Genomic DNA, 17,288 nt, shown 5'->3' on the forward strand with positions numbered 1-17,288 from the left:
ATTTACATATGATATATAATGTAGCTCTAATAACGCATTGTACAGATTGATAAATTAAGATTTCTCCAACAATATGGGAGGTGCTGCATTTCAAAGTTACCACAATGTGTTCGTCCACTAAGTATCAACAAGAAGAATTTTACTTTATATAAATGCATAAGCGTTATTCTCTTCATTTTTTTTTTAAGCAATGGATCTTTTTTCTCATCTAGCTTACAATAGCACGTGACAAAAATAATTAATTTTAATATTTATTTAGTACAATATTCGACATTGATCAAATTCTTAAAAAAAAAACATAATTTTATTAAAACTTTATCTCAACCTAAAAGAAAAATTCGGCTAACGCGTCTGTCCGCTTTATTTATGATTTTCGAAAAATATTTGAAATGCAAGTCGAAATAACCCGAGGCCTGTCGATGTAAGCCGATATATTCCCATTAACGCAATTATCCTCCGTTCAACTGCTACCTACCGGTTGTCCACGTTATGACGAGGGCATTGGAATCCATTAATACGGCTTCGGTCTCGCGCAGGTTCATTATCGTGCATTAATTAGCAACACCCTATATCACTGGCAATACTATCGGTCCGGCTTGCTATTTCGTGGCTAACCACTGGCTCGTGACATCCTGACCACGCGATGGCAGTCGGCTTGATTCGATAAAAGACGACGGTTTATTTACCGCAGCAAACAAGCAAAGGCGTACAATATTTTACGTGTCGGATATTTTTGCTACCGATTTAAATCCGCTATCACTAACGGATGTCTAGCCATAAACCTAACAATGCCAGTACCAGGTTCAGATAAACATAGTTGACACAATGAATTAAAGCCTTTATTGTTACGATATTTATATTAAAATAAAAGAAATAAAGATCCATCTTATTGCGTATAAATATAGTTTTGATATTGCTTATAAAAAATTATTTTTTATTTAACTTAGGAAATTTTATTTATAGTAAATGATATTACAGTTGACGAGTAAGAAGCAGCTAATGTATCTAACGAAATAAAGATTAGTAGACGGTTGTTTAATCCTATCTAAATCGTGATTCGCGAAACGACACTCTTTGCTCATCAATCAGCGCCAATATTTCGGCAGTTGAGTGCCTTTTACGTCCGCTATTGGAATCCGGATGTGGCTACCGAGCGGTGGCTGGCTCGAAACGAGCAATGTGAAAACTTTCGTTTCCGCTCAATCGTCAATTCTGCCAACAAACGAGAAATGATACGAGTATCGCGGCGCGGTCGCAATTTCGGTGGAAAAAGGGCCGCGCTGTACCATATACACGATGCTGCATATAGCCATCGCGAGCCTGTGAGATCTTCGTGGTCGTAAATCGCATTTTTGAAGCGTTTACAGCTAGAACTGATCGAGTCTATAATTCGTAAAATCCACTTTAAATATGAAATCATGTCGACAACTGAACTGATGTACTCTACTTTTCTTATTCCTTGTCCAAGAATTGAACAATTTCTTTTGACAATAAGGACTTGAAAAAAAAAGACGACTATATACGAAAAGAGAAATTTTAAAATAAAGATGAGACGGATGAGGAACTGTTGCGCGCGGAGTAGAAACGGAAAAAGACTCGAAGAAACGGCAGGCTCAAAGGAGAGGAGAGAAATCGCTGGTGGAAATGGTACAGATAGAGGGAGGAAGAGACAGAGAGAGAGAGAGAGAGGTCGGAAAGCTGGAGGAGCGAGATGAGCGCGCGAAAGGAGATGCAGGACGAGGAGGACGAGAGGAGTGCGACCAGAATTGGATAGGATAGGCGAACTGGTGATTACAGAGGCCGGGGATTCCCCGGGGACGAGCGCCGGTCTCCCGCGGGCTTCCACCTAATTCCATCCTGGCTGACTACTGACTCTCCTCTCCCTCTATCATCCTCCTCTCTATCTACCCCGTGTACCTATTGCCTCTCTTTCTGCTTCTGCAACCGTTCACGTCTGCTGATGTCCTGCTCTGTCTCTTCCTCTCTTTCCCTTTCTCTTTCTATCCTTTATAGTGAGACGCTCCGTCCTCCTTTTATCCTCCGCGTTTGATCAACCCTCAACTCTCTCTCTTTCCTCCTCGAACACACGTTTCCTTCCTCTCGTCGTTTCTCTTTCCACATTTATTTATCTCACTTTTTGCATTTCTCTCGGTCTTTATCCTGCATTTATGATTCGCCTCTTTCTCATCGTTCACCCTCTTTGTCTCACCAATTTCTCTCCTTTATCTATCACTTTTTATGACAACTGTATTTCAGTTATTCGGTTGCACATATGCTCTCGACCTGTTCCAACAAGCCAACATTCTCGTGATGCTGGAGCAGAAGTTTGGCGGTTTTCACCGTTCTATTTGTCTCCGTTTTTCGCTATTCACCGTGACGAATTGACAGATACCGCGTTACTCGATAATTGATACTGTTAGGTGAACAATTGCCAAAAATAAAGTTTTCGCGAAGCGAGCAGTTGATATGTTTTTTAATTTTAAGAGCCATGATTTAAAAAATTAATTAAGATTATTAATCAATGCCTCGTACAAAAAAATTTTTTTTTCTAGATCGTTTAAGTACTCGTCTTTTTTAATTATACTACAAACCGCGCTTCGTCCTGTGTTGCGAATGCAAATGTACATAATTCGTTAAAAACAGTAGAATTCTCAAGTTCTAAAGCTACTTGGATAATTCGGCCGTTTTTGTAATTACTACAGCGTTACGGTAGACTTTCTGCAACAATAGCGGCTTTTGGCACTCGTATCGTACGTTACTTTTATGTCGGGGCACGGTTGCACGTGTCTGGAAGTTTCACGAAGCACCCTTTTAGCCAAGACTTCTTTTTCGTCCTCCACACAACGACGCTTTCACACGGACAAGCACCTTGCGACGAACTTTGCTATTATTCGCGTATCTTTGTGACACAAATGTGAGAGCTCATGAACGTTAATTTCGTAAAGCCGCCGTCACCTAGGGACGGCAGATCCTCACGTTTGTTTTATCTTGTTTTTTCTCCCGTTTATATTTTACCGTGCGAAAACTTCCCTTTTTCCTTTTTTTCCCTTTCCTTCGTGCGATGAATCGAAAAGGTTTTTAGTATTAGAATTATCCGTTATTTCAAAGCATTACCGTACGCACACGACGTATTTTAATTCATTTTGATTTGTAAGTTTTACGGTCAAGATTTATAAACGCGCAAGTACTTATTTTCTAAAGATAAAAATAATTAATGCCGTATATTTCAAAACTGCGTGAAATTTACATTGATCACGTTCTAAATATGTTAAATTTGTTATTAGAATGTTTTTTTCTGGCAACGATAGATAAAACTAGTAATAGCTGTTACGTGCAGTAATCTGTTTACATCGCATGTTCGGCCATTAATACTTCCTATCGCTTTCTATGTATTATCAATGATATACCTATGTATATTGTGATCAATAATATTGACGGAGTGACCAATAATATCGAATATTTGTACTAAACAAATATAATGACGATAATAGTGGACTTACGTTTGAGAGATCGAGGCTTCGCCTGCTTCCTCCTGGACATATCACCGCACTGGCACGCACTTGCGAACGTGGACGGGGGGGGACACGGGGGATCAATAGCCGCTCCTCGCCGGCATGTCACTCGCGCTCGTCGAGAATTCGAATTTCGCCAGGTTTACTATCTACTTCCCTCGCCCGTCGACGATTTTACCCGCGACTCCCGCGAGGAACGACGTAGTCGCGAACGCGAAACTCGAAGGGGGTGCACGCGGTCGGGTTTCGAAGGTTCGCGCGCGCCGCGCGATCGGGAATCGAAACGGCGCGTGTTAACCACGTGGTCTGCGGCCCACGAAGGGCGTACGAACGGGCGCGCCTCGCGTGCGGACCGGCGGACAGCCGCGCTCGGAAGACGCGCGACGAATGACGTGGTCGTGTCGCGCCCGCGGAGAACCACTGGCCCGAGCGTTGCGCAAGCGTGCGATCCGCGCGGCCGCCCTGCGCGGCCCTGCACGACCCTGCGCGACGCTTTTTAATTCGATATTTTCGACAATGGAACAAAGTAAACATACGATCGCGATCTTTCTGTGCGACTTTTCCACGGATAGCGCTCGTAGACGCGTACATTGTTTATATGACTTACTGTAAGGAGACTGCTCCAAAAACCTGCATGAATATACTCTACGCGTGGTCTCTCTCGTTAACTCGTTAATAATTATATAAAACACAATTTCGTATCTTATATAATCTTGTACAAAATATAAAAATGGAATATGAATAATACGAGACTCGAAAGTTATCGTCGCTACGCGCTAAGTTACGCTTCGTACGCGCCATACGAAGCATAGATTTCTACTTTATCGTGACTGGAAAGGTAACGGGATATGATAACGCATCGACGGAGCGAATGGGACAAGGACACGTGAAATTCTTCTAATCACTCCTCGACGAGCGCGTTTTACTATTCAATTCTCCAAATGTAACGTATAACAATTCCCAAATCGTCTCGTATTTATATAGAACCAAAAAATCCGTCACTGACGACACATTCTAAAATACATATTCTAATCGGTATGGAGAACTTGCGGTCGTAACTAACATGAAAAATGCAGCGATCGCTGCTGATCGCTACCGTAAATCATTTGAAAAATCCATACGCGCCATATTGACGGCCATTGTAACGTCCAGCGACGCTACGATCGCACGGAGTGCACCTGATAAAACTCTCGCATCTTTGCTATCAAAATGATGAACATACCATATCGAGAGGCATCAGATTTCCCGTTCAACTGCACTGGATGCGCGTCTAGAGCTCCAGGATCGAGGAACTTTCAGGTCTAAGGATCTCCAAGTGCCAGAATCCGTTGCTTCGCCGTGCAAGTACGCGGACAGGATTTCGGCGGTTCACTCCGGGCGCCCAAAGAGTCAACCGATATCGCGACGCCGCGGTCCAGCGGCGATCGTGCACGACGTTGAATGCATTGTGGCGAACATCCGACACCTCGCGGGACACTCGCGACAAGATCTCGCGCAAACAAACGATCGCGTCGGAAACGGACGTCCATTCCGTCCATCGCGAAACGACTCCGAACCGAACACGTCACGTCCCGTCTCCCGGCCGAAGTGACTGACCGCCATTTGAAATTTATCGATTCTCGATGTATCGAGGCTCCCAGAGAGGGCGTTAGTGCACGGCGATACCAGCACTTCTCTCTGGCGATATACTAACTAAACTAGTAACTATTATAACCCTGCGAATTTTTCGAGCGAATTTTTGCTACCTTGACGTCTTGAATATATTATCTCGTCACTCGTCAGTGCCAAGACGCGTGTTTATCTTAATCTCTCGTATGCATGACATTTCATCGCTCATTGACGCTGTCATCACACGTAAGCTTGCTAGTTCTCTCGTTTTCCATTGTCTACCTTCGTTAGGATAGGTTAGGATAAGCTCCACATATGTCATATACGGTTCAGAAATACGTATTCTTATTTTACATTTGTTTCTTCTGTTTATTTCCTCTTTAATTTTATGTCGGTTACCGTAGGTAATATAACGAATAAAATAAGTCATCTCTCGTTTACAGAAAATGCTGGCTTTGGAGCGCATACCTGATCAAACCGGATACTTGGTATTAACCGAGGACGGTGCTGTATTAACGGTAAGAAGCAGCTTCTGACGATGCTCTTTTCTTTGTAACAGCAGATAGAATCTTTTGTGTTTGTATTGCAGTCTGGAGGAGATTTGGAAAATGATGAGAGAGTGGCAAATATTATCACTAGTTTGGTCACGCTGACGAGTAAAGTTGATTCCAAAGCGTTTCCCTCGCACGATCCCTTTGAAAAGATATCGATCAAATATAAGGATCATTGCTACGTCGTATGTCTCTCCAATAAGAAGATTTACGTGGTGAAGAGGAAGCTGCCATCTCCGACTACGGCAATAGTCGAGCAGCAGCCTACCGTCGATGTTTAAATACGAATAAACGTAATATTCATATAACAATAAATTTATTCTTTGTAAACTTTGATATCTGACACAAGTTCAATTACTTCGATCACTGTGAGAGATCTCTATTCACTGTTATGTATCTATAAGAATAATGTATTCTAAGAATAAAGTTAGTGCAATGTAGTTTTAGGAAAAGCCTCCTTTATATGATAGCTTCTTTTGATCTTTCTAGTAAAATGGTCTTCCAATATGTAACCTGAGAATTATAGCTATGATTAATCTCGAAATATATTTTTTATTAAAATATTTTTGTAATCGTGCTACATCTCGCTCCTAATATTAGTGCATCATGTGCAAATCGAAGAATTATTTTCATAGTATTTTATTTACAAATATATTATATCGTTTCTCGAAATAGACATATAAAGTGTTAAGTATCACTATCGGTACTGGAACTGTCATAATTGACCAGAGACATGCTCGAGTTACTGGCTTTGGAGGTGGTAGCTACTTCCTGTACTTTTGGCGATTCCTGGCTTTGTAGTTTCAGTCGGTCATTCGAAGAGGATATTTTTTTTCTATTTTTAAACCGCACAATCGAAATTAGCCGTTTCAATTCCGTGCTTCCTTTTTTCTTTGCATCTGAAAAGAAAGCATTCGTGAAAGTATAAGTATAATAAGAAATGTGCTTTTTAATTCGCTTAAATGCTGAATAAACACCTTTCTTGTGAGTGAGTAATTTGGCCAGTTTGATGTCATCCTCATGTTCGTTCACCAAGTCAATATCGAGTCCAGTCTTTTTTAGTAATGCATGATCTCCAGCTTGTTTCTTCTTGAGCTCATTTTTCCTTCCCTGCAATATGAAATGCATGAGCCAGTCAGTAAAAATTCAAATTTATTATTAACAGAATTAAATATATTTCGCAAAGACAAATAAATTATTAAAATGATCGCCATACCCGAAATAACGCTCTCACTGCACAGTTTGAGCTGTAATCGTCTTTCCAGATATTCTCGTTCAAGGCTATTGCACCTTCCAGCGCTGAATCTCGAGATTTCGCTACTTTCTTATCTTCCACACCATGCTCTAACTTGTACATCGCATCGTCATATAATCGACATGACACTTCCTTCGTTTCTGGTACTACTTGTTCATTCTGTGTAGGATCCCATCGATTTTCTTGACGTCTCGCACCACTCACTATGACATAATCCAGATTCTACAAGGAAAACAGGAAATAATTAACAAATATTGCAAACACAGCCATTTATATGCTTTTTCAATCATAACTTACAGCAGGATCAGTTTTTATTTCAAAGTGATTGTCACAGAGATGACACTTCATGCGAAATTGATAGAGTGGGGTGCTATAGTACATCCCGATCTTCTTCTTCTCCGCGTTATATCTCACACCCATGCCGATGTGATTCCCGCATCCGTCGCACCATATATTGTAGGGCATCTCGAATCGTATGATCAAGATGCCCATGTGGAGCTTGCGGGCTCGTTCACGCAGTGCGTGAGTGCCCAGGAACTTGTTGAGACCACCTGCACGGGGATCATAATCCGGTGGATAGTACAAATTCGTTCCCTTTCGTTCTCCCATTGTGCTGTAATTTATTTATACATAAGATCGATTAGGAACAGGAACATTTAGCTAACGTTGATTATAAATAATTACGGATATATTATGACAAATGTCAAATTTGTTTTCACTGTAGTTTGAACGTATCTATTTGTGCACTGTAACAATTATTATTACAATAAAGCTATCATTGTACCTTAATTCTTTTTCAAAACTTGAAAGGAAAAAGTAAAGTAAGTTTTTCTTGAGATGATCTCTCTGGCGAACTGTTTAGACTCGCCTGACACTCTCTGACGTTACGTTTTTTTTATAGGTTAGAAGTACACAAAATATAGCACAATAGCACACAGTAGCGCGATCTGGAACATTTCTTTAAACTACAGCGTGTATTATTCCATGATAAAAGCAAAAAATAAGAAACTATGGAATATCTTTATTTTTCGTTTAAAAATTTGTAATTTTGAAAAATTAATATTAAGTTGTGAACATAAAATGTAAATAAGTAAATCGCAGCTGTATCAAATATACCCGATATGTTAATCAGTATATTATACCTGAAAAGCATAATATATTGATTATTTATTAAAAATGTAATTTATATAATCGGATATCTTCTAACGCAAACATCTTACACTATATAAAATTCAGATAGACGTTTAATAGAAAAGAGGTTTTACATTTATTTATTTCAAGAAATTAACACGTACATAAGATATTAACAATAATAAGACCTTTTTTTTCATGGCTGTAGCCGCGATTGCCAGATATCGAGGCACGATCAAATACGAAGGTAAATATACGACGTTAATAGACACTGCGATTGTTAATTAAACACGTCGCGGCGTCACTCGATTTAGCGTCTATTCGTATCGTTAATGAAATTCTTTAACCGTGTTCCGAAAACGATGTCCAATCAACTTTGTTCCGAATTTCGAAGTCGCGCGACACAACGCGAGACGCGGAGTCATTGTCGGTAAAAGCGAGATTGATCGTCCGAAAGAATGTAATCAATGGCCGCATTCAAGGAAACACAACTGTTGAGTGAGCGGTCAGTGATTCTTTAATGTGATTGGTTCTTACCTTTGGTTCTACTCCGGATCTAAGTGTAAGAACCAATCATAACGAACGCTCACTCAACAGTTGTGTTTCTTGAACGCGGCCAATATTATACTATCGAATATATTATCGAATGCGACGTATGTACCTCGGTATATCTATATAAATTTCGCGAAGCACATGTATTAAAATTCGATACATCAGTTTTTCGTAATCTAAACCGCCGCGCCGTGACTCGGCGGGCGGCGATTCATTCGTGTATTAAGCCCCGGACACACACTTTTTCGTAACAGTAACAGTAAAGTTTCGACCACGCGCGTTGTTTGATTCGGAAACGTATGGCCGTACGTTCCCGATTCAAGCAACGCGCGTGGTCGATACTTTACTGTTAAATGTTACGAAAAAGTGTGTGTCCGGGCCCTTCCCAGGTAGCATTAATGTCTAAAAGACATCATAAAGATGTCTTTAAGATGCCAGAAATCTTAAAGATGTCTTTATGATGTCTTTTAGACATTAATTGCTACCTAGGTTATTTCGCGATGCGGTCTGATTGTGATGTGAGAGCGGCGGGCGGCTACGTTAAAGCACGGTCGTGCGCGCCGCGGTAAACACGAGTAGTGGGGGTAGAGGAGCCGGTATCGAGGCGTGCTGACGTCACGCATACCGAGCGCGCACCGTGCCTAGTCACCTGTAGCCCCCATTTCGTCCCTACCATTAGTGTTGACGAGAAGCCACGACCCGCGCTACATTATTCACATCATATCAGTCGTAATTTTTCCGTTGCCGTGTAACTACGTATAAGTACGCGCCGCGTCGCGAGATTAATGCCGGGAGTGTCGTGCGAAGTGTTGAAAAATATCGCGGAGATCGCGCGATTATAAGCGACGATATCGGTCGATTTTCGTGAACGTCGCGAGTGGAGTGACGCGACGCCATGGTTGCTTTTGGCGAGAGAAGTTGGCCGTGTGATTTACGAAATTCTCTTCGCCTCGTTCGTCTACCTGCGGGACATCGCGGATCGCGGCACGGGCCGACGGGCGCGGCGTCGAGCGGATCGTACAGCTTCGCCGTAGTTTTTCCGTCGCCGTGTAACTACGTGTAAGTACGCGTCGCGTCGCGAGATTAATGCCGGGAGTGTCATGCAAAGTGTCGAAAATATCGCGCGATCATAAGTGACGCGATCTTATCGTCGATTTACGTGAACGTCGTGAGTGAATATGCCAACCGACCAACGGACCAACGCTGCAACGGAAAAGGACCTGGCGAATCGTGGAGAGGAGGAGGAGGAGGCCTGGGAAGGCATCGGGCGACGGCGGAGCGACCGTGGGGTGAGTACTTAGAGTTGTTAATTTTCTTATATATTATATTTTGCCGTCCTGTCAGTTCTGTGATGGACTCCGCCACTTTCGTGGTTTTTAACTACGGTGTAATTTCGGGTCGAGTCTGATCTCCGGCGTATGCGAGATATTACATCGCGAACGTCGCGTCTCTCTCTTATTCGCACGGTCGCAGTACTTATTATTTGCACAATTTTTCGCGGATGAATTATGCGAACTAGTTAACACGGAAATATCCAGCCGCTTATTGCGGCGCCGGCGGCCGCGATTGTTTTTTACATTTTAAAATCAGATATTTGTTAAAATGACGCTTTAAAAACGGGCAATAATTATTTATTTTGATAATTATTTACTGTCGATTATCTTGGACGTAGCTTTAATATAAAAATATTTTTTTTGTTACAGATCAACGCAGAATTACAACTCCGCTGTTGCGCATCGGCCGGTGAGTTATTTTTTAAGCAGAAGGGATAAATATATTTATTAAGTTTATTTGTATGGTACAAATTAGTAAAAATTCAGTCCTTCAAATTTCTGTATTTAATTTTCTTTTTTTCTTTTTTTTTCTTGTGGTCTTTCTAGCTTAATGCTAAGGTAGCACCGCCACGATTTTCTCCGAAATGGCACGGGATAAAAAATTGTTATTAGTGGTACAAATTAGTACAAAATGGGTACTAAATATTCTGATAGGTCCGGTTTGATTCTGCCGATTTGGTCCTGCTAGCTTAGAAGAGGTTAATATATTGATTATTTATTAAAAATGTAATTTATAATCGGATCTTCTAGCGCAAACGTCTTACACTAAAAGACCCTCCGTATATATCTCGGTCTGTCGACAGAAACGATTTACGCGGTTTCTGTGGGCAAACCAGAAAACCTGAACTTAGATATTAACGAAATAGTTCTCTAATATTAATATAACAACCACTGCGATTAATCTTATTTAATTTGTGATAAAGACTTTCTAAGTTCCATCCGTTCGCCATTTGCAATCGTGGCGGATTTGGAAATACGTAAGTCCCAAAAGGACACCAGAATAATGGAGCCCATATAGGAGACTTACAGCCATGAAAAAAAATGGTCTTATTGTTAATATCTTATGTACATGTTAATTTCTTGAAATAAATAAATGTAAAACCTCTTTTATATTAAACGTCTATGATACTCTGAATTTTATATAGTGTAAGACGTTTGCGCTAGAAGATCCGATTATAAATTACATTTTTAATAAATAATCAATATATTATGCTTTTCAGGTATAATATACTGATTAACATATCGGGTATATTTGATACAGCCGCGATTTACTTATTTACATTTTATGTTCACAACTTAATATTAATTTTTTAAAATTACAAACTTTTAAACAAAAAATAAAGATATTCCAAAGTTTCTTATTTTTTGCTTTTATCATGGAATAATACACGCTGTAGTTTAAGAAAATGTTCCAGATCGCGCTACTGTGTGCTATTGTGCTATATTGTGTTCTAACGTCTAACCTATAAAAAAAACAAGTGTGTGAAGACAGCATCTCAAGTGTTAGCATCTCACAAATAAACTGCAAATTCACTTGCATCCAGCATAGTTCTACAGTTCCTGATAATTTTTAACAATAGTTCTGATGAATTTACTATTAAAATCGCATTTTTAAGAAATGAGATGCTAACTTCCAAAAACACCTGACAGCATCTCATCGTATTTCGAATACATGATCACGGAGGAGTAAGATTCCATAGAGTTCTCCAGTCTAGACACATTCTGTCAATAGTTCTGACGATTAAACTCCGTAGAAAATAATTTATAATTACAAAACCCATCTGATCTCATGTCTATGAAGCTGGCGTGGAAACTCACTAATTGTTTACAGTTCTAGAGTTTCTCTATGAGTTAAACAAATAATTCCGACCATTAAAGCAAAAGAATTGATTCAAAGTTGACTAAGACGACAACTTTACGCTGCGTCTTAATTTGTCTTACAGCAGTTCCCTTACTATATCTCATCAGATTTTGATTTGCAGTTAAAAACGAGTTCTATAAAGAGTTCTGCAGTTTAAAACCAAAAACATCGATTAAAATAACGTAAAAAACTAACGAATATAGTGTAACAAATATATCAAGCTGAACGATTTTTCAGAGTTCTGGCTTTTCCAACATAGTTCTGTATAATTATGAATACATTTATGCATTTTTTAAAGAGTTCTAGACACTATCAACGTTGTGTTTTCAAAAAAATTAATACTGCCCGGAAAACGCATTTTAATACAAATAAAGGTGAGATGCTGGACGATATTCGAGAGTTCTACTGATCGTAAAATATTTTTTCGCGCAGTTCTAAATATATTTAACAATTTCCTAAAGAGTTCTGGGCACTACCAGCGTTGTGTTATTTTTTAAATAATTAATACTGCCTGGAAAACGCATTTTAAGACAGATAAGGGTGAGATGCTAGTCGATATTGATGGTTCTGGTCATCGTAAAATATTTTTCATGCAGTTCTAAACGTATTTAACAATTTCTCGAAGAGTTCTGAGCATTACCAGCGTTGTGTTATTTTTTAAATAATTAATACTGCCTTGAAAATGCATTTTAAGACAGATAAGGGTGAGATGCTAGTCGATATTCGATAGTTCTGGTCATCGTAAAATATTTTTCATGCAGTTCTAAACGTATTTAACAATTTCTCGAAGAGTTCTGGCCACTACCAGCGCTGTGTTATTTTTTAAATAATTAATACTGCCTGGAAAACGCATTTTAAGACAGATAAGGGTGAGATGCTAGTCGCTATTCGATAGTTCTGGTCATCGTAAAATATTTTTCATGCAGTTCTAAACGTATTTAACAAATTCCGGAAGAGTTCTGAGCATTACCAGCGTTGTGTTATTTTTTAAATAATTAATACTGCCCGGAAAATGCATTTTAAGACAGATAAGGGTGAGATGCTAGTCGATATTCGATAGTTCTGGTCATCGTAAAATATTTTTCATGCAGTTCTAAACGTATTTAACAAATTCCTGAAGAGTTCTGAGCATTACCAGCGTTGTGTTATTTTTTAAATAATTAATACTGCCTGGAAAACGCATTTTAAGACAGATAAGGGTGAGATGCTAGTCGATATTCGATAGTTCTGGTCATCGTAAAATATTTTTCATGCAGTTCTAAACGTATTTAACAAATTCCTGAAGAGTTCTGAGCATTACCAGCGTTGTGTTATTTTTTAAATAATTAATACTGCCGGAAAACGCATTTTAAGACAGATAAGGTGAGATGCTAGTCGATATTTGATGGTTCTGGTCATCGTAAAATATTTTTCATGCAGTTCTAAACGTATTTAACAATTTCTCGAAGAGTTCTGAGCATTACCAGCGTTGTGTTATTTTTTAAATAATTAATACTGCCTGGAAAATGCATTTTAAGACAGATAAGGGTGAGATGCTAGTCGATATTCGATGGTTCTGGTCATCGTAAAATATTTTTCATGCAGTTCTAAACGTATTTAACAATTTCTCGAAGAGTTCTGAGCATTACCAGCGTTGTGTTATTTTTTAAATAATTAATACTGCCTTGAAAATGCATTTTAAGACAGATAAGGGTGAGATGCTAGTCGATATTCGATAGTTCTGGTCATCGTAAAATATTTTTCATGCAGTTCTAAACGTATTTAACAAATTCCTGAAGAGTTCTGAGCATACCAGCGTTGTGTTATTTTTTAAATAATTAATACTGCCTGGAAAACGCATTTTAAGACAGATAAGGTGAGATGCTAGTCGATATTCGATAGTTCTGGTCATCGTAAAATATTTTTCATGCAGTTCTAAACGTATTTAACAAATTCCTGAAGAGTTCTGAGCATTACCAGCGTTGTGTTATTTTTTAAATAATTAATACTGCTCGGAAAATGCATTTTAAGACAGATAAATGTGAGATGCTAGTCGATATTCGATAGTTCTGGTCATCGTAAAATATTTTTCATGCAGTTCTAAACGTATTTAACAATTTCTCGAAGAGTTCTGGCCACTACCAGCGTTGTGTTATTTTTAAATAATTAATACTGCCTGGAAAACGCATTTTAAGACAGATAAGGGTGAGATGCTAGTCGATATTCGATAGTTCTGGTCATCGTAAAATATTTTTCATGCAGTTCTAAACGTATTTAACAATTTCTCGAAGAGTTCTGAGCATTACCAGCGTTGTGTTATTTTTAAATAATTAATACTGCTCGGAAAATGCATTTAAAACAGATAAAGGGTGAGATGCTAGTCGATATTCGATAGTTCTGGTCATCGTAAAATATTTTTCATGCAGTTCTAAACGTATTTAACAATTCTCGAAGAGTTCTGGCCACTACCAGCGTTGTGTTATTTTTAAATAATTAATACTGCCTGGAAAACGCATTTTAAGACAGATAAGGGTGAGATGCTAGTCGATATTCGATAGTTCTGGTCATCGTAAAATATTTTTCATGCAGTTCTAAACGTATTTAACAATTTCTCGAAGAGTTCTGAGCATTACCAGCGTTGTGCTATTTTTTAAATAATTAATACTGCCTGGAAAATGCATTTTAAGACAGATAAGGGTGAGATGCTAGTCGATATTCGATAGTTCTGGTCATCGTAAAATATTTTTCATGCAGTTCTAAACGTATTTAACAATTTCTCGAAGAGTTCTGGCCACTACCAGCGTTGTGTTATTTTTTAAATAATTAATACTGCCTGGAAAACGCATTTTAAGACAGATAAGGGTGAGATGCTAGTCGATATTCGATAGTTCTGGTCATCGTAAAATATTTTTCATGCAGTTCTAAACGTATTTAACAAATTCCTGAAGAGTTCTGAGCATTACCAGCGTTGTGTTATTTTTTAAATAATTAATACTGCTCGGAAAATGCATTTAAAAACAGATAAAGGTGAGATGTTAGTCGATATTCGATAGTTCTGGTCATCGTAAAATATTTTTCATGCAGTTTTAAACGTATTTAACAATTTCTCGAAGAGTTCTGGCCACTACCAGCGTTGTGTTATTTTTAAATAATTAATACTGCCTGGAAAACGCATTTTAAGACAGATAAGGGTGAGATGCTAGTCGATATTTGATGGTTCTGGTCATCGTAAAATATTTTTCATGCAGTTCTAAACGTATTTAACAATTTCTCGAAGAGTTCTGAGCATTACCAGCGTTGTGTTATTTTTTAAATAATTAATACTGCCTGGAAAATGCATTTTAAGACAGATAAGAGTGAGATGCTAGTCGATATTCGATAGTTCTGGTCATCGTAAAATATTTTTCATGCAGTTCTAAACGTATTTAACAAATTTCTGAAGAGTTCTGAGCATTACCAGAGTTGTGTTATTTTTTAAATAATTAATACTGCCTGGAAAACGCATTTTAAGACAGATAAGGGTGAGATGCTAGTCGATATTCGATAGTTCTGGTCATCGTAAAATATTTTTCATGCAGTTCTAAACGTATTTAACAATTTCTCGAAGAGTTCTGGCCACTACCAGCGTTGTGTTATTTTTAAATAATTAATACTGCCTGGAAAACGCATTTTAAGACAGATAAAGGTGAGATGCTAGTCGATATTCGATAGTTCTAGTCATCGTAAAATATTTTTCATGCAGTTCTAAACGTATTTAACAATTTCTCGAAGAGTTCTGGCCACTACCAGCGTTGTGTTATTTTTAAATAATTAATACTGCCTGGAAAACGCATTTTAAGACAGATAAGGGTGAGATGCTAGTCGATATTTGATGGTTCTGGTCATCGTAAAATATTTTTCATGCAGTTCTAAACGTATTTAACAATTTCTCGAAGAGTTCTGAGCATTACCAGCGTTGTGTTTTTTTTAAATAATTAATACTGCCTGGAAAATGCATTTTAAGACAGATAAGAGTGAGATGCTAGTCGATATTCGATAGTTCTGGTCATCGTAAAATATTTTTCATGCAGTTCTAAACGTATTTAACAAATTCCGGAAGAGTTCTGAGCATTACCAGCGTTGTGTTATTTTTTAAATAATTAATACTGCTCGGAAAATGCATTTAAAAGCAGATAAAGGTGAGATGCTAGTCGATATTCGATAGTTCTAGTCATCGTAAAATATTTTTCATGCAGTTCTAAATGTATTTAACAATTTCTCGAAGAGTTCTGGCCACTACCAGCGTTGTGTTATTTTTAAATAATTAATACTGCCTGGAAAACGCCATTTTAAGACAGATAAGGGTGAGATGCTAGTCGATATTCGATAGTTCTGGTCATCGTAAAATATTTTTCATGCAGTTCTAAACGTATTTAACAAATTCCTGAAGAGTTCTGAGCATTACCAGCGTTGTGTTATTTTTTAAATAATTAATACTGCTCGGAAAATGCATTTAAAGACAAATAAAGGTGAGATGCTAGTCGATATTCGATAGTTCTGGCTCGATAGTAATGCTCAGAACTCTTCAGGAATTTGTTAAATACGTTTAGAACTGCATGAAAAATATTTTACGAAGACCAGAACTATCGAATATCGACTAGCATCTCACCCTTATCTGTCTTAAAATGAGTTTTCCAGGCAGTATTAATTATTTGAAAAATAACACAACGCTGGTGGTGCCCAGAACTCTTTAGGAAATTGTTAAATACATTTAGAACTGCGCGAAAAATATTTTACGATCAGTAGAACTCTCGAATATCGTCCAGCATCTCACCTTTATTTGCATTAAAATGCGTTTTCCGGGCAGTATTAATTTTTTTGAAAACACAACGTTGATAGTGTCTAGAACTCTTTAAAAAATGCATAAATGTATTCATAATTATACAGAACTATGTTGGAAAAGCCAGAACTCTGAAAAATCGTTCAGTTTGATATATTTGTTACACTATATTCGTTAGTTTTTTACGTTATTTTAATCGATGTTTTTGGTTTTAAACTGCAGAACTCTTTATAGAACTCGTTTTTAACTGCAAATCAAAATCTGATGAGATATAGTAAGGGAACTGCTGTAAGACAAATTAAGACGCAGCGTAAAGTTGTCGTCTTAGTCAATTTTGAATCAATTCTTTTGCTTTAATGGTCGGAAATATTTGTTTAACTCATAGAGAAACTCTAGAACTGTAAACAATTAGTGAGTTTCCACGCCAGCTTCATAGACATGGGATCAGATGGGTTTTGCAATTATAAATTATTTTCTACGGAGTTTAATCGTCAGAACTATTGACAGAATGTGTCTAGACTGGAGAACTCTATGGAATCTTACTCCTCCGTGATCATGTATTCGAAATACGATGAGATGCTGTCAGGTGTTTTTGGAAGTTAGCATCTCATTTCTTAAAAATGCGATTTTAATAGTAAATTCATCAGAACTATTGTTAAAAATTATCAGGAACTGTAGAACTATGC

The 17,288-nt window shown here is 38.1% G+C and overlaps 3 protein-coding genes across 4 annotated transcripts in view; 1 reads left to right on the forward strand and 2 right to left on the reverse strand.

Annotated features, from left to right (window-relative positions):
- The window catches only part of L (zinc finger protein Lobe), a 71,598-nt gene extending 67,706 nt beyond the window's left edge, over positions 1 to 3,892 (reverse strand). Inside the window, exon 1 of the mRNA XM_071780724.1 lies at positions 3,501 to 3,892. Within this exon, the coding sequence (XP_071636825.1) occupies positions 3,501 to 3,540 (40 nt within the window). The 5' untranslated portion in view covers positions 3,541 to 3,892. The remainder of the gene's footprint in view (positions 1 to 3,500) is intronic.
- Positions 3,893 to 5,196: 1,304 nt separating this feature from the next.
- On the forward strand, positions 5,197 to 6,111 carry Lamtor4 (Late endosomal/lysosomal adaptor, MAPK and MTOR activator 4). Of its 2 annotated transcripts, none has more exons than XM_071780727.1 (3): positions 5,197 to 5,366; positions 5,564 to 5,638; positions 5,710 to 6,111. In XM_071780727.1, the coding sequence occupies exons 1-3, from the start codon at positions 5,331 to 5,333 to the stop codon at positions 5,950 to 5,952; spliced, it is 354 nt and encodes a 117-aa protein (XP_071636828.1). In that variant the 5' UTR covers positions 5,197 to 5,330; the 3' UTR covers positions 5,953 to 6,111. The 2 variants fall into 2 exon arrangements, with proteins under 2 accessions (XP_071636828.1, XP_071636829.1); XM_071780728.1 differs by lacking the exon at positions 5,197 to 5,366 and adding an exon at positions 5,395 to 5,416.
- A 183-nt stretch (positions 6,112 to 6,294) lies between these two features.
- LOC139814463 (coiled-coil domain-containing protein 130 homolog) lies at positions 6,295 to 7,869 on the reverse strand. Its single transcript, XM_071780726.1, has 5 exons — positions 7,711 to 7,869; positions 7,224 to 7,539; positions 6,888 to 7,148; positions 6,649 to 6,781; positions 6,295 to 6,570 (listed from the first exon to the last, which is right to left on the reverse strand). The coding sequence occupies exons 2-5, from the start codon at positions 7,533 to 7,535 to the stop codon at positions 6,359 to 6,361; spliced, it is 918 nt and encodes a 305-aa protein (XP_071636827.1). The 5' UTR covers positions 7,536 to 7,539; positions 7,711 to 7,869; the 3' UTR covers positions 6,295 to 6,358.
- Between the last annotated feature and the right edge of the window lie 9,419 nt (positions 7,870 to 17,288).

Source organism: Temnothorax longispinosus, chromosome 6 (genome assembly GCF_030848805.1).
Source record: "Temnothorax longispinosus isolate EJ_2023e chromosome 6, Tlon_JGU_v1, whole genome shotgun sequence".
Taxonomy (NCBI): domain Eukaryota; kingdom Metazoa; phylum Arthropoda; class Insecta; order Hymenoptera; family Formicidae; genus Temnothorax; species Temnothorax longispinosus.

Bases quoted from the DNA above. Each gene is read 5' to 3' on its own strand.
- Lamtor4 (XM_071780727.1), top strand. From the start codon at position 5,331: ATGACATTTCATCGCTCATTGACGCTGTCATCACAC. The intron at 5,367-5,563 runs GTAAGCTTGCTA...TCTCGTTTACAG, and splicing joins CATTGACGCTGTCATCACAC to AAAATGCTGGCTTTGGAGCG. The intron at 5,639-5,709 runs GTAAGAAGCAGC...TTTGTATTGCAG, and splicing joins AGGACGGTGCTGTATTAACG to TCTGGAGGAGATTTGGAAAA.
- LOC139814463 (XM_071780726.1), bottom strand. From the start codon at position 7,535: ATGGGAGAACGAAAGGGAACGAATTTGTACTATCCACCGGATTATGAT. The intron at 7,149-7,223 runs GTAAGTTATGAT...TTTTCCTTGTAG, and splicing joins AAATAAAAACTGATCCTGCT to AATCTGGATTATGTCATAGT. The intron at 6,782-6,887 runs GTATGGCGATCA...TTCATATTGCAG, and splicing joins CAGTGAGAGCGTTATTTCGG to GGAAGGAAAAATGAGCTCAA.